Raw genomic sequence first — 13476 nt, forward strand, 5'->3', positions numbered from 1 at the left:
GAGACAAGAATCAGGTTTTTTCTCCCAATAAATGTGTAGATTCTTAAGTTCCTAGGTACTAGTTTCCTAAGTCTTTCAAAATGATATAACCACCTTTTTTTGAAAAGCAAGGAGATCTACATACACATTTAGAATTAGAGTTAATAAGAGTACCCTGACTTTCACAGTATGCACATTTAAATCTAAAAAGAAAACAAAAACCCCATGAACTTCACCAATCTATATTTTCTATTAGAATTTGCAACTAGCTGGGTGTGGTGGCTCACATCTATACTCCTAACATTTCCAAATCACAAGACAATACTTTCCTCTTCAATTCTTTTATTCCTTCATCCTAATTCCATACTTTCTTTTTTTTTTTTTTTGAGACACAGTCTCACTCTATTGCCCAGGCTAGAGTGATACGATGTCCTATCTCACAGCAACCTCAAATTCCTGGGCTCCAGCAAGCCTCTTGCCTCAGCCTCCCAAGCAGCTGGGACTATATAGGTGCCTGCCTGCCACAAAGCTCAGCCAATTTTTCTATTTTTTAGTAGAGATGGGGTCTTGCTCTTGTTCAGGCTGTTCTTAAACTCCTGAGCTCAAGTGATCTACCCACCTCAGCCTCCTAAAGTGCTAGGATTACAGGTGTGAGGCACCATGCTTGCCTCTAATCCCAAACTTCCTTAATGTTCAAAATGACTTGCATTTTACTCACAAGTTTCCTTTGGTTAGGGTTACTATCCTTCTCCCTGATTTGAGGGCCCGATCTATCCCTCTGCATCATGATGAGCTGTCCTGCAAGGTTTAGCATAATGCTCTCTGCATCACGAGCCTGAAATTTAAGAAAAGAAATTAGATTCATAGTAATGGATATGTATATTTTCAGCATTTTCCCCCAATCCATAAAGTTTACAGGTGAACAATCTACAATATTTATTGGGGTTGTACTATATACAGCCATTCTGCTAAGCTCTGTGGGAATACAAGGAGCTCTCCGGTTGTGATATACTTAATGAACAATACCAGTGACATAAAATTGAGGGCAGAGCTGAATTATCCTGGAAAAATTAAGAGAACTTTAGAAGTTCATAAAAATAAAACAGCATGTTATTGATCTTGCTGGCATAGCTTGAATAGGTTTAAAGTAAGTGGGCCTGGGAATGGTGGCTCACATATGTAGTTCCACCTACTTGGGATGCTAAGGCAGAAGGATAGCTTAAGTCTAGGAGTTTTAAAAAAGGTGGGTGTGTGTGTGTGTGAAAGCATAGCAAAGAAAAAAAAAGAGATGAGGTGGAATTTGAAAGATGAGGAAGACATACATGGGTGGAAGAGTAAGGGTTGGTTTTCTAGTTAAAGCATGTAATGTAAATGAAGACATGGAGCTAGGACAGAACAGTTCTATTAGGAAAGTGAGAACAATGTGCTCAACCACAGATAATACAAGAACAAGCAGAGTGGTGACAGACATTCAAAGAGGACTTGGAAAGCCAGGGAAAAGAGCAGCAGGAAATAAGCCACTATTTATGGTTCTTGAATAAAAAAGTTATTAAAAAGCCAGAACTAATCAGAATGGATTACTGGCAAAAGAAAAACTTCATGGGTATTAACTTTAGGAATGAAGAAATTTCAACCGAATGCCGGAGTAGGGAGCCCTGTACAATGATTTCCTATTAAATCCTATTACCTGGAATAAAAAATTGTGTACATTAAAGCTTGAGAAGCCCTGTATTAAAGTGAATCTCAGATACCGAGTCATTTCCACCTATAAAAAGGAAGATCATTTTGATTTAAAAAAATAGAATTTATTGCTATCCTAGACATGAAAGGTAGAAAAAGAGCTAAATCAAAGATGAGTAAGGTATTGAATTTAGGTGAGGTGCTACAGAAGTTGAGGTTATCACTGACAGAAGTTAATAAGAGGACTTAGGGAAGGGAAAAATCCAAGACTTCCTTTTTATCTCCCTATTTAATTTGAAAGAATAATAAGCATTTCTAGCAAAAATGAACTAGAGATGAGTATGCCAGCATCATAGCATAAAAGTGAGGTTTATAATCTGAAGGAAACAGCAAAAGTTTTCTGAAGTACAGATTGGGCGTGGGCAGTGGCCAAGGAACAGAGGGCCACACTTGAGCTTTTGAAGGGAAGAGAAATGGGGAAGCACAATGCCATATAAATTAAGAAGTTAAGAATTTTAGGAAGGAAAGAATGACTATTCAGAAGTTATAGGATTATGTCCCAGGTTTTGATGCTTGCTGGCTGAATTTAAGCTGCTAGTTAGTATCTTTTAGGGTTCAGTTACGAAAACAGCAACTACCCTATGTATTCTAGCTGCAAAACACTCAGTGATAGAAAATGCTCTTGTTTTTACTGGCTTCGTATTCTAGAAGGGATTGTGTATGAAGAAACTGCAGAACTAAAAATTTGGATATCTGTCCACAACACATGAAAAATAGCCAATAACTTGGAGGCATAAAAAAAAAACTTGGAGGTATGAGGAGGAAAATGGAATTTAAAAGGTATGTGGTACCTGTAAGAATCAGGTACACAGATAACAGTAAATGTAGTTAGATGGCAGCAGAAAAAGAAAAACAAGTATACAAACACATGCGTCAAATCAATATGACTATCTGGAGACTGGCACAGGGACAGACTCCTGAAATACTTCAAAAGATTATTTACTGCAACTCACCACAGTATGACTAATGTTTAATGTTTACAATGATCACCTTAAGTTTTAAGATTGTAGATTTCAGCTTCATTTCATACTACTTAAAAAAAAAAAAACAACACTTTTCTTCATTGAGTGGATATTAACCTCTCATTCAGCATTTTCTACTGATATTACAGGTGACTGCAGTATCACTACCAGGTAATTTCAAGTTTTCAAGAAAAGCAAGGGCCATCTGTATGCTCAAAATCCTAAATCTGAAGGAACCCAAAGCACTCCCTCTTGCCCTAGATAATTGTCCATGGTAGAACAGGGAGCTCACTCTCAAGGAGAGGCTATCCTACTATTTCAAAAAATCTTTAAATGAAGGCTTGCTTTGCTATAACATTCTTGGTCTTCCTTCCATAGCAGATGCAATCAGTCTATTTCCTATTTTATTCAATCTACTTCTTAATCTTCTCTTCAAGTTAATTTAAATACCTCCTCTGTGTGAAGGCTCTCTCAAAATGGTGTACCTAGTACTACTGATGCCACTGATTGACAACTACATCTGGGACAGACAGCCCCCTTTTTCCTAATACGAAAACTTCTAACGTGATCTAAGTATGATGAATAGTACAATGAACTCTCATATTTACATTATGTTAGGTCACAATTATCAAGATTTTGCCATATTTGCTCCATCTATCCCTTGTTTTCTTTGAAAGGTCTTGCAGAATTATTTTAAACCAAGCAATCCTGCCATTTTTCCTCTGTATGTTTAACATGCATTCCTAAAATATATGGGCATTTGTATAAATAACCACAATGCCAGTATCACCTCTAATAAAATTACAGTGTCCTTGGTGTTATCTCAATTCATATTTAAACACCTCCAATTGTTTCAACAGTATCTTTTAACACCTCGTTTGAAAGATGGGAAGAATGAGTTTAGGCTTGAGTTTTTTGTTTTTTTTTTTGAGACTGCGTCTTACTCTGTCATCCTGGGTAGAGTGCCATGGCACCATCATAGCTCACACAGCAACCTCAAACTCCTGGGCTCACTCAATCATCTTTGACTCAGCCTCCCTAGTAGCTGGGACTACAGGTGCCAGCCATGACAATCAGCCATGTTTTTCTATTTTTAGTAGAGACAGGGGTCTTACTGTTGCTCAGGATGGTCTTGAACTCCTGAGCTCAAGTGATCCACTTGCCCTCGCCTTCCAGAGTGCTAGGATTATAGGTGTGAGCCACTGTGGCCCAGCCTTAGGTTTGGTTTTATAGCACAGTGACTATCACATTTGCCTCTCAAATGAACCTGTCTATTGCATTTGGTTGTTATGACTCTAAAGTCTTATATAATCTAGAAGAGTATCTCTTTCCTCCCCTACTTTATTTACTTGCAGCTGTCTTATAGAATATCCTGAATTCTGCTTCCCTATGGTGTAAATAAGACTGTATTTCCTTCTAATAGAAAATGACTCTAGACACTTCAGTCAATTCAGTTCAATGTTTTTGGCAATAATTCTTCATGTGATCTTTATCTTGTATCACCCAAGGAAGAATATCACATCTTGTTTTCCCACTTTCGGTAATGGTAACATTGATTAACAGCCACCATGACCCCTTCATTGTAAAGTTTCATTCAATAATGATTTCTGCCCAAATTAGTTATTTCCTCAGGGCTATAAATTGGTGATTTTTTGTTGCAGTTTGGCCAGCGCTGGGTTTGAACCCACCACCCTCGGCATATGGGGCCGGCACCCTACTCACTGAGCCACAGGCGCCGCCCTTGAATTGGTGATTTTTTAAATCTCACATTTTTTCCACATCTTTTAGCTACAATTCTTCTGTAAAACAGAACTTTTCCTTATCAACTAGGATGATCTGGTTACTATGAAATTTAATTTTCAGAGGAAATGGGAGCTATATTTTAAAGGAAAAAGCAAATTACAAGTTTTTCTACAAAAGGGAGACCAAGATGGTTAAGGATCTAGAAAGAACATCACAGGAACAGTTGGAAATATGGGAAACATGCAGGTGAGAAGACACAGAGAAGGATGAGAGGAGAGAAGGGGAGGCCAAGGAATAACTATCTACAAATAATTTAGGTTATCATGTGGAAAAGGAAGCAACTTTTAATATTTCTTAGTCCAAAGAGTTAGAAAACTGGGACAGACTGTTACAAGTCAGATTTTAGATAACAGCTCACTCTAGCTGAATTCTTGAAAACTGGACAGTCTAGCACATTATTTTCTAACTACTGTATGGGGTATTGAAGTTTAATGGATGTGCCTCAATAGGAAGTAAAAGAGACTGGACAGACAGGAGGATTGACAAATAGTCTGCATAGAATTTTCCTCTGACAATGGGTTCCCAGCTGACAGTTTAGAAGCCACTGGTATAATGGAAGGAACCCTAAAATAGAAGTTCTGTAACCTGAGTCATTATGGCATGACTATATACTCAGCCAGAAAACTATAGGAAAACTATACTTTCCTCATGATTAACTAATGGTGGAGTCCTCTGTATTTTATTTGTTCTACTTCTTTCCATCTCCTTTTTCACTGCCCAAGTTCAGTCCACTAACTCCTTTCACAGATCATTACAGTGACCTCCCAGCTGCTCTCCCTACATGAGGCTTTCCTGTACTCCAGCCCACTGTCCTTAGAGAAAACAGAATAAAGTTTAGATCTAATAATACCTATCTTAAAACATGTTTTGACTTGAAATTATAGTCTAAAGTTATCAACATTATCTGTAAAACTCATATCCTTTCTCACATTCCATGTTCCAGTCACCCTAAAACTCCTCCAGTTCCCTGAGTGTTGTCATGTTCTCTCTTGTATATGGGCTTTTGCATTACTGTTCCTTCTGCCTGAAATTCACCAGTAACTTAGATCATATCTACTCATGCTCCAGTTTTCAATTTAACTGGTACAGAAATCTCTTGATTGTTCAGACTACACCTGGTTTTTGTTAGAGGCTCTCACAGGAACCTGTGACACTACTTTTTGGTATACACATCACAAGAACAATTAATTATATACATAACTATTTGTTTAATTTTTGAGCAGAAACCATGTTTAGTTTGCTGCTGCAACCCAGCATCTTCAAAGTAGGTACATCCTAGACACTTAGTATTTATTTTCTGAATAAACAGTTCCTAAAATCAACTTAAAACACTAAAAACTGAGATGTAAACTCCAAAGAACTCTAATAATGGAACAGGGTTACCTGCTGTGGCATTTTCAGGGTAATTCCATTCTCTGTGCTCACTGATGTCAGAGTGACAGATACTACCAGGAAAGGGTGAGGAATGTAGCGTGACATGGAGACCTCCTGAAGAACTTGAATACCAGCAGTAGTGTTTGGACTGTAAAAACAAAAGAAACCCCATACTTCAACAATAATGCTAGCAAGACTTTTTTTTTTTTTTCTTTTCCTGCTATTAATAAGTGTTAGATTTCATGCTTATGGACGACCCAACTGTTTTCTACCCATTTTTCTCTCCTCTCCAAATATCCTTCGGAGATTCGCAAGGTTGAGGGAATTCAAAGAGCACATATGGGCATGAGAAAGAAAGAAAGGGAGTAAGGTGTGGAAGGAAAGACAAAAACAGGGAAGAAGCTATTACTAGAGATACTTAAGGGAAAACACTAGTTGGTTTCCTCAGCCAGAGAGGGTTCAGTCACTGAGTCTGGTAAGATGTCTTAATTTTTATTTTTGCATTATTCCCTAATCACTGTACTATTTCAGCAAATACTTCATGACTATTTAAACAAAAAGCCTTCTGAGAACAAATTAAAACTCAAGAAGTATGTTCTAAATGCTGCAGGTTAACCAGATGCCAAGAATATAAGGCAACAATTCCCAACAAGACTGCTGGCATTTCCTGCCCCAGACTATAGCCATCTAGCGCAGTGGAAATAAAAGTGAGTCTGCAAAGGACAGGCTTCCTAAGGACATGCTTCCTAAATACTTCTTCAAATTTCCCTAAGTGTCTAGAACACTAGGATAGTCAATAGTCACTTATTTTCAACGTTGTAAAAAAAAATTTAGTATCTAAGTTTTCTCTCATCCCAAAGTAGATTTTTTTCAAATGAATCCAAGAAGATTAGCAGTGATAGTTTAGGCTATTTCTCTTTTTCACAGCTATCATATGAATATTACTAAGTAATATTACTAATATTACTAAGTTAATATACTAAGTAATAGTATATACTTAGTAATATACTAAGTATATTAGTAATATACTAATATACTAATATTACTAAGTAATATTAACTTAGTAATATACTAAGTAATATTACATATTAATAATATATTAGTATATGTATACTAATATACATATTACTAAGATAATATCATCTGATATTTTGCCTTTTTCACTTAAAAAATGAAAGTAAATATGAAGGTAAAATAACTTCTGAGAAAACAAACTATAGAGGAGAAACATGGTAAACACAAGCAAGAAGTGACTTCTCATATGCTTTTACTTACCCATCAGATTTTCTTTCAATACTGTAAAGGCATATTGAACAATCTGCTCTAAATACTATTAACATGTCCCGGAAGACACTAAGCAGTAATGTTTCTGCCTGTGCTTTGGTGACGTGAGCAAAAGCATTGTCAAGATTTGATGTTCGCAAGTATACTCTGAGCTGAAGAAAATAAAAATAAAGAAAATTATAAAAATGAGATGGCTACCAGTGATGACTAAATACTTTAAACATACTTTTTTCTTTCTTTCCTTCCTTTTTTTTTTTTTTTTTTGAGACAGTGTCTTGTTCTGTTACCCAAGCTAGAGTACACTAGGATGATGGTAGTTCACTGTAACCTCAACCTCCTGAGTTCAAGTGATCCTCCCACTTTTAGCGTCCCAAGTAGCTGGGACTAAGGCCTGCACCACCATGCTCCGCTAATTTTAAAAAGTTTTTGCAGAGACAAGATCTTGCTATGTTGCCTAGGCCGGCCTGGAACTCCTACCTTGAAGTATAATCCTCCTGCCTCGGTCTCTCAAAGTTCTGGGATTATAATTATGATTCACCACACCAAACGACATGCTGCTTTTTATCTACTGGTTTTCTCCCCCAAGTTACAAGAGTTGAAAGATGATCTAAACTTTAACAATAAATGGATTATGTTTTTATTTTGGTGAATGAGGCTCATTCTACAAATAACCATGAAATGAAGTGATCAAAACTGTGAGTGCAATACTATGAGATACTCCTTTTAGACCTATGTGTTTAGAACTGATATAATGAGGTCAACAATTTTTCAAAACAAACAAAAACCCATATCCCTTACCCTCGGAAAGTTTTGCTTTCCGAGGTTTCAGTTACCTTTTGTCTACCACAGTTTGAAAATAGATGAAGATAATAAGATATTTTGAGAGCGAGAGAGACCACATTCATAAAACACTTAATACAGTATACTGTTAGAACTGTTCTTTTTTCAGGGACTTTACCTAACAATTGCAATCAGTGTGACCTGGCTTATTGTACCCTCAATGAATCCCCAACAATGAAAAAAAAAAAAAAAAAAAAGAACTGTTCTATTTTATTAGTTATTGTTAATCTCTTACTGTGCCTAACTTACAAATTAAACTTTACCATATTTATATATAGAAAAAATAGTTTGGTGCTATCCTCAGTATCCGACATCCACTGAAGGTCTTGGAATGTATTCCCCATGGATAAGGGGGGACTACTCTAAATCAATAAATAATAAATCTATCTTTAAGGATAACTAGTCTTACAAACTCTTTTGCTTTTAACTATCTTTATTTTCAAACTTCATAGAGAATCTCTTAACAGCTAAAACCCTTAGAAAAGGTAATCTTAGAAGTCCCAATTGTCACTCCAAAAATTAAAAGAAACAGTAATAACCCGAAAAGAAAATTCTATTATAGGCAGTCCACAGATTACAAACAAGACAGATTCTATGTGTTTGGTCTTACATTGAATTTATATGTAAGTTGGAATAGGTACATTTACCTAGTCCCTGTAATAGCCTCTGTTTGTAAGTGTGAGTTATATGTCAGTCAGATGTGTGTAACTTGGAGACTTGCTATAATAGCCTCTGTTCTTAAGTGAGAGTTGTTTGTAACTTAAAGCTTGCCTGGTAGTTAAAAAATAAAATGTTTTGTTCAGTTTCCAATAGACTATTTTCTATATAAAACTAAATTATAAATTGTTCTAAACAGCTTTAAAATGTAAAAATCTATTATTTCTGAGAGAGAAGACTTACCTCTTCTTGACGATCATTTACATTATAACATGCAAGAACCATAAAATCATTCCACCAGGCTATGCCACCTGTCACAATCATATTTTGCTCCTTAATAAAAAAATAAAAATACTTTAATTCTACTTATACAGAAATTATAAGAAAGCAATACGCTTATGAAATAATTCTTAGGCAGACCATGAGACCTCATTATTTCTGCTTTCTCTCCCAATTATTAATCTACATTTCACAATAAATGGATTATGTTTTTATTTTGGTGAATGAGGCTCATTCTACAAATAACCAAGAAATAAAGTGATCAAAACTGTGAGTGCAATACTATGAGATACTCCTTTTAGACCTATGTGTTTAGAACTGATATAATGAGGTCAACAATTTTTCGAAACAAAAAAAACCTGTATCCCTCTATTAATAATTCATATCCTATTTTTAAAAGTAAATATTTCTGTAAGGAGGCAAATACATCATTCAAAATAATTGGGTATCATATAGCATCATTACTCCCACCTCCAACAGACCTTGGTTTAAATTCTGGGTTTTATCATTTATCAGATCAGTGACTTTGAATCCAAGTTTTTCTTTGATCAAATAGTGACAATAGTGCCCTCATTGGGCTGTTACGAAGATGAATGAGATGATACGCATGAAAACATCTCAAAGTACCTAGTACACAATAGGCACCAATTAAGTGATAATTTCTTCCTTTTCCTTCTATTCGATACTTATAAAATCCAACTACCCTGTTTCCCTGAAAATAAGACAGGGTCTTATTTTAAGGTGTGCTCCCAAAGATGTGCTAGGTCTTATTTTCAGGGGACGTCTTCTCTTTTCTGTAAGTAGGTCTTATTTTCGGAGGATGTCTTATTTTCGGGGAAACAGGGTAGTATGAAAGGCATGCATGCATACACACATACCTACATGTATGTACTACCCAATTACAGGGAGACAGACAGCAGGGAGTGATCCCATATTCTGTGGAAATTTATTGCAATCACATATGATAAACTAATCAGGAATGTGAAGTAAATCCTTAAGCTAAATAATATGTACTGATCTTACCAAGAATTAAAAACAAATCAATTCTTCAACACAGATTCTTTTATCAAACATCAAGTACTTTATCAGAATTGACTTTGAGACATTATCCAATGTCACCTTTTTATATTTAATTTTATTTTTTATAAGTAACCAATGGTTGACTTTATAGTTATTTCACATTGTAGTTCTCTTATACTTTAAGAAATAAGTTATTACTTTCAAAAAGACAAACCTGGGTGATGTTTCCAAAAAGTTTCCATTTTTTCGTGAGTAATGAATAATGTGCAAAACCAAACTTGCCGACCACAGCAATATTTTGTCCAAGCTTATCAATAGCTGAAAACTGTTAAAAGAAAAACAAAATTAAGAACTCTTCCTTGAAAACCTATATACTTTATTTGGTATAAAGAGCTTGGTACTATGTCAGGCAAACAGACAATTGATAAATGTTTGCTAAGTGAATTAAATATAAAATGCTAAATTTAATAATCCAAATATTTATACAGGTATAGTTAACAAAATTATAAATATTAACGTAATAGCAATGTATAATGGATCGAGTACTAAAATTGTACTCTTATCAATGTAACCATTGAAGGGCTCTCCCCAAAAAGCCTCTTACTATAAACACTATCCAATGAAAGTCAACAGCAACAAAATAACAACTCACCCGTATAGGCCAATTGCTCTCTAGATAGGTGCTGGAAATCTATGTAGAAAATAACACATCAGTTTAGTAAGACTTAAGAAATAAATTTAAACTTAAAGCATTAACTTATCACCCGCCTAGACAATGTTTAAGGCAACCTTAAAGAGTGGGTATTAACACCAGAACACTCAGACTTTATTATTTATACATGAGCCAATGTTTTGTATCTCATGTCTTAACCATTTCAAGTTTCTAGACAGCAGGCTTTCCTCTCATGTTTTTGTCTGTTTTAAATACTGAACTAACACAGACTTATAAGAGATTTTTAAAAAAGCACCCACGAGGGAAGATATGGATTATGCAGATGAACAATTTGGGTATGATGATGTAAACCATCCTGAAATAATCTTACTTAATAAAATTACTGGCTCATTAAAAGTTTTATTTTTTTAATGAAAATTTTTTAACTTCTTTTATATCTTCTGATTAAAAAAGCAATGTTTATAAAATTAAATAATATAAAAATGTACAAAGTACATTGTTTATTCTAAAGCAAACATAAATATATAAACTACTATTTTTCTAGTGGGGTGTTCAACAAATTCATCTACAAAAAGTCTTAATATGTCAACAGATATTAATTCTTTATTTGCAACATAAGTGGTATATTTTCCTATATAGTCTGTCTTACATCTTTGTACATCGCTGTATCACCCTAACAGAACTTTTAACCTTAAAGTATCCTCTATGGGGTATCAATGTAGATCAAAGTTTAGCTTTATTGAGACTGATGGCTCTAGCTTACTGACTAAATAGTTTTCATGAGCACATGGTGAGAGTGGGGTGAGAATTAATAAAACTGAACAAAGAGTCTTCTGTTCCTGGAATAAGAAAAGCTTCCATTTATTCAAACTGAATAAATTAAAAAATGCTATTAATTTCATTTTACTCTAAGTAAAGTTGTCACATATTTACAAAAAGAAAGTAAATTAAAAGGCCAAGTAAAGAGCAGTAAAATCCAATAAAATTGTTTGTGTCATGTGAAAACAAAAATCAAGTAAAAACAATATGCTGAAAACATCTGTATTAAACAGATGAAACTTGATAAAACTTATTCATAAAACTATTTGTTATAGCTTATTATCTAGAAAGTCAACTTAAAATCCAACTAAATCAAAGTTTTTAATTAATACTGGTTTGTGAAAGACAACTTTACACAATTAAAGATAACAATGTCATGGTATATGCTTGAAGAATGTTTAGCTTAGATCCTAATAGATATACTGTACTATTCAGACCAAATAATTAAATGGGCCATGACAGATAAAATTGGTTCAGAATAATGGTAAACTTGGATGGTGAAATAAAGTTGAAAGCAATTTTCTAGGAGCCTAGAAAAGAAATTCTTTTTGTTGGATTAAGAAAAATAGATTTTGCTGCACGAGGAAGATCTGACCTTGGTGTGAGGCTGGAAGGACCTAGTTTGAACCTCATTTTTTGCCTCTCCAGTTATGTGAAGAAAACTGAAGATTTTTTTTTTTTACGAATAAGCCTTATATAGCTGAATAGAAGTATATCATGCACATCTAATTCACTTAGAAGAACAAAAATAGTGTGCTGACAATCACACTTGGAAGACACTGTCCAAGAGAGAACATGAGAGTTCAACAGAAAAGAAAGGGGAAACACCAAAAACTAGGATAGAGAAGGATGACAAGCAGCCTGCTTGGCCAGAACCTGCTGGAACTGGGAAGATTTCTCAGTATTGGGAGAGGGTGAGTTAGCGTTTTCCTTCAGTCCACTTACCCTATGGAGAGAACTTTGATCTTCCTCACTGCTGAATCTAACTTAGGGAGTGGCTGGGAAATTCTAAGAAGTACGTGCTCCAGGGAAAAAACTGGCTGTGGGTTCCATGCCCTTACTGAAACCTAAACATTACAACAAGACACTACTTTTGATCCTAGCTTCTAACAGGATCTATGTGCGATAGACAGACACACAAGATCTATGTGCTATAGATTGGGACCAGATGTGCCAGTCCTAGGTATTAGGAAAACATGAGCTGTTGACTGTAGAACTGGGATTTGGAGGAGTGGGGGGGCAGGAAGGAAGCGCTCATAGCCAAGATTGAGATGTGAGAGTGGTCATAGGCTGTGGCCCCAGGTACTCTAGAAGTGGGTATTGCCCTCAGGACTTGAGTAGGATGTGAGTTGCTGCAGAAACTTGGTCTTGATCTGCATGGAGGCTCCTATGGCTCAGGGCTGAATTACAGGTTAAGTGCAAACTGCTGAGTTTTACCAGTCACCTGGGTTGGCTATGGCAGCCGGGACTCGGAGTGACCCTTGCTCAGTGGGGCATGAGAAGGACATATGTCCCCCACCTGCCCACCAAGACTGTGGCTGGCAGGACCTTGGTATGGTAGCTGCTGCCCCTCATTATGAGTATTCTGCCAGGGGTCTGAGAACTGCTCCAGCCTCACCCATCACAGCTGGTACGTACCTTTGCCACTGAGGTATCTGAGTGGCTGCCTGGTCTGGCTCCACTCACTTCAACCCCCAACACCCCACTTGGGAACTCCCCAAGACAAACATGACAGAGTGTACCAGAGGCACCTGAACACTCCACTGAGGGGACTGAGGTTGAGCCTAAACATTCTAACACTATCATCTCAGCTGGCTCCTATCTGTAAGCACCGCCTGCTGGCCTGGAGGCTGGCACACACAGCCCATCGCAACTATTGCCAACATAAGCACATAGCAACTAGGACCAGAAGAGCAGTACACCATTGCTACCACCAACACCCATGCCATTCCAGTCACTCTAGGGGCTTGAGAGCCAATTCACCTGCCTATTCTACTGGTACAACAACCAGCATTAGGCTAAGCCACCTACAGGCCTAAGAAGCTG

The 13476-nt window shown here is 36.2% G+C and overlaps 1 protein-coding gene across 7 annotated transcripts in view; it reads right to left on the bottom strand.

Moving 5' to 3' along the window:
• RIC1 (RIC1 homolog, RAB6A GEF complex partner 1) overlaps window positions 1–13476 on the bottom strand; it is a 170922-nt gene that overhangs the window by 11462 nt on the left and 145984 nt on the right. For all 7 annotated transcript variants that reach the window (XM_053573314.1, XM_053573312.1, XM_053573335.1 and 4 more), the window contains 6 exons: window positions 10591–10629; window positions 10153–10263; window positions 8883–8972; window positions 7134–7294; window positions 5868–6006; window positions 698–814 (listed from right to left, as the gene is read on the bottom strand). In XM_053573314.1, coding sequence (XP_053429289.1) covers window positions 698–814; window positions 5868–6006; window positions 7134–7294; window positions 8883–8972; window positions 10153–10263; window positions 10591–10629 — 657 coding nt within the window. The remainder of the gene's footprint in view (window positions 1–697; window positions 815–5867; window positions 6007–7133; window positions 7295–8882; window positions 8973–10152; window positions 10264–10590; window positions 10630–13476) is intronic.

This window comes from Nycticebus coucang, chromosome 2, assembly GCF_027406575.1.
Source record: "Nycticebus coucang isolate mNycCou1 chromosome 2, mNycCou1.pri, whole genome shotgun sequence".
Taxonomy (NCBI): domain Eukaryota; kingdom Metazoa; phylum Chordata; class Mammalia; order Primates; family Lorisidae; genus Nycticebus; species Nycticebus coucang.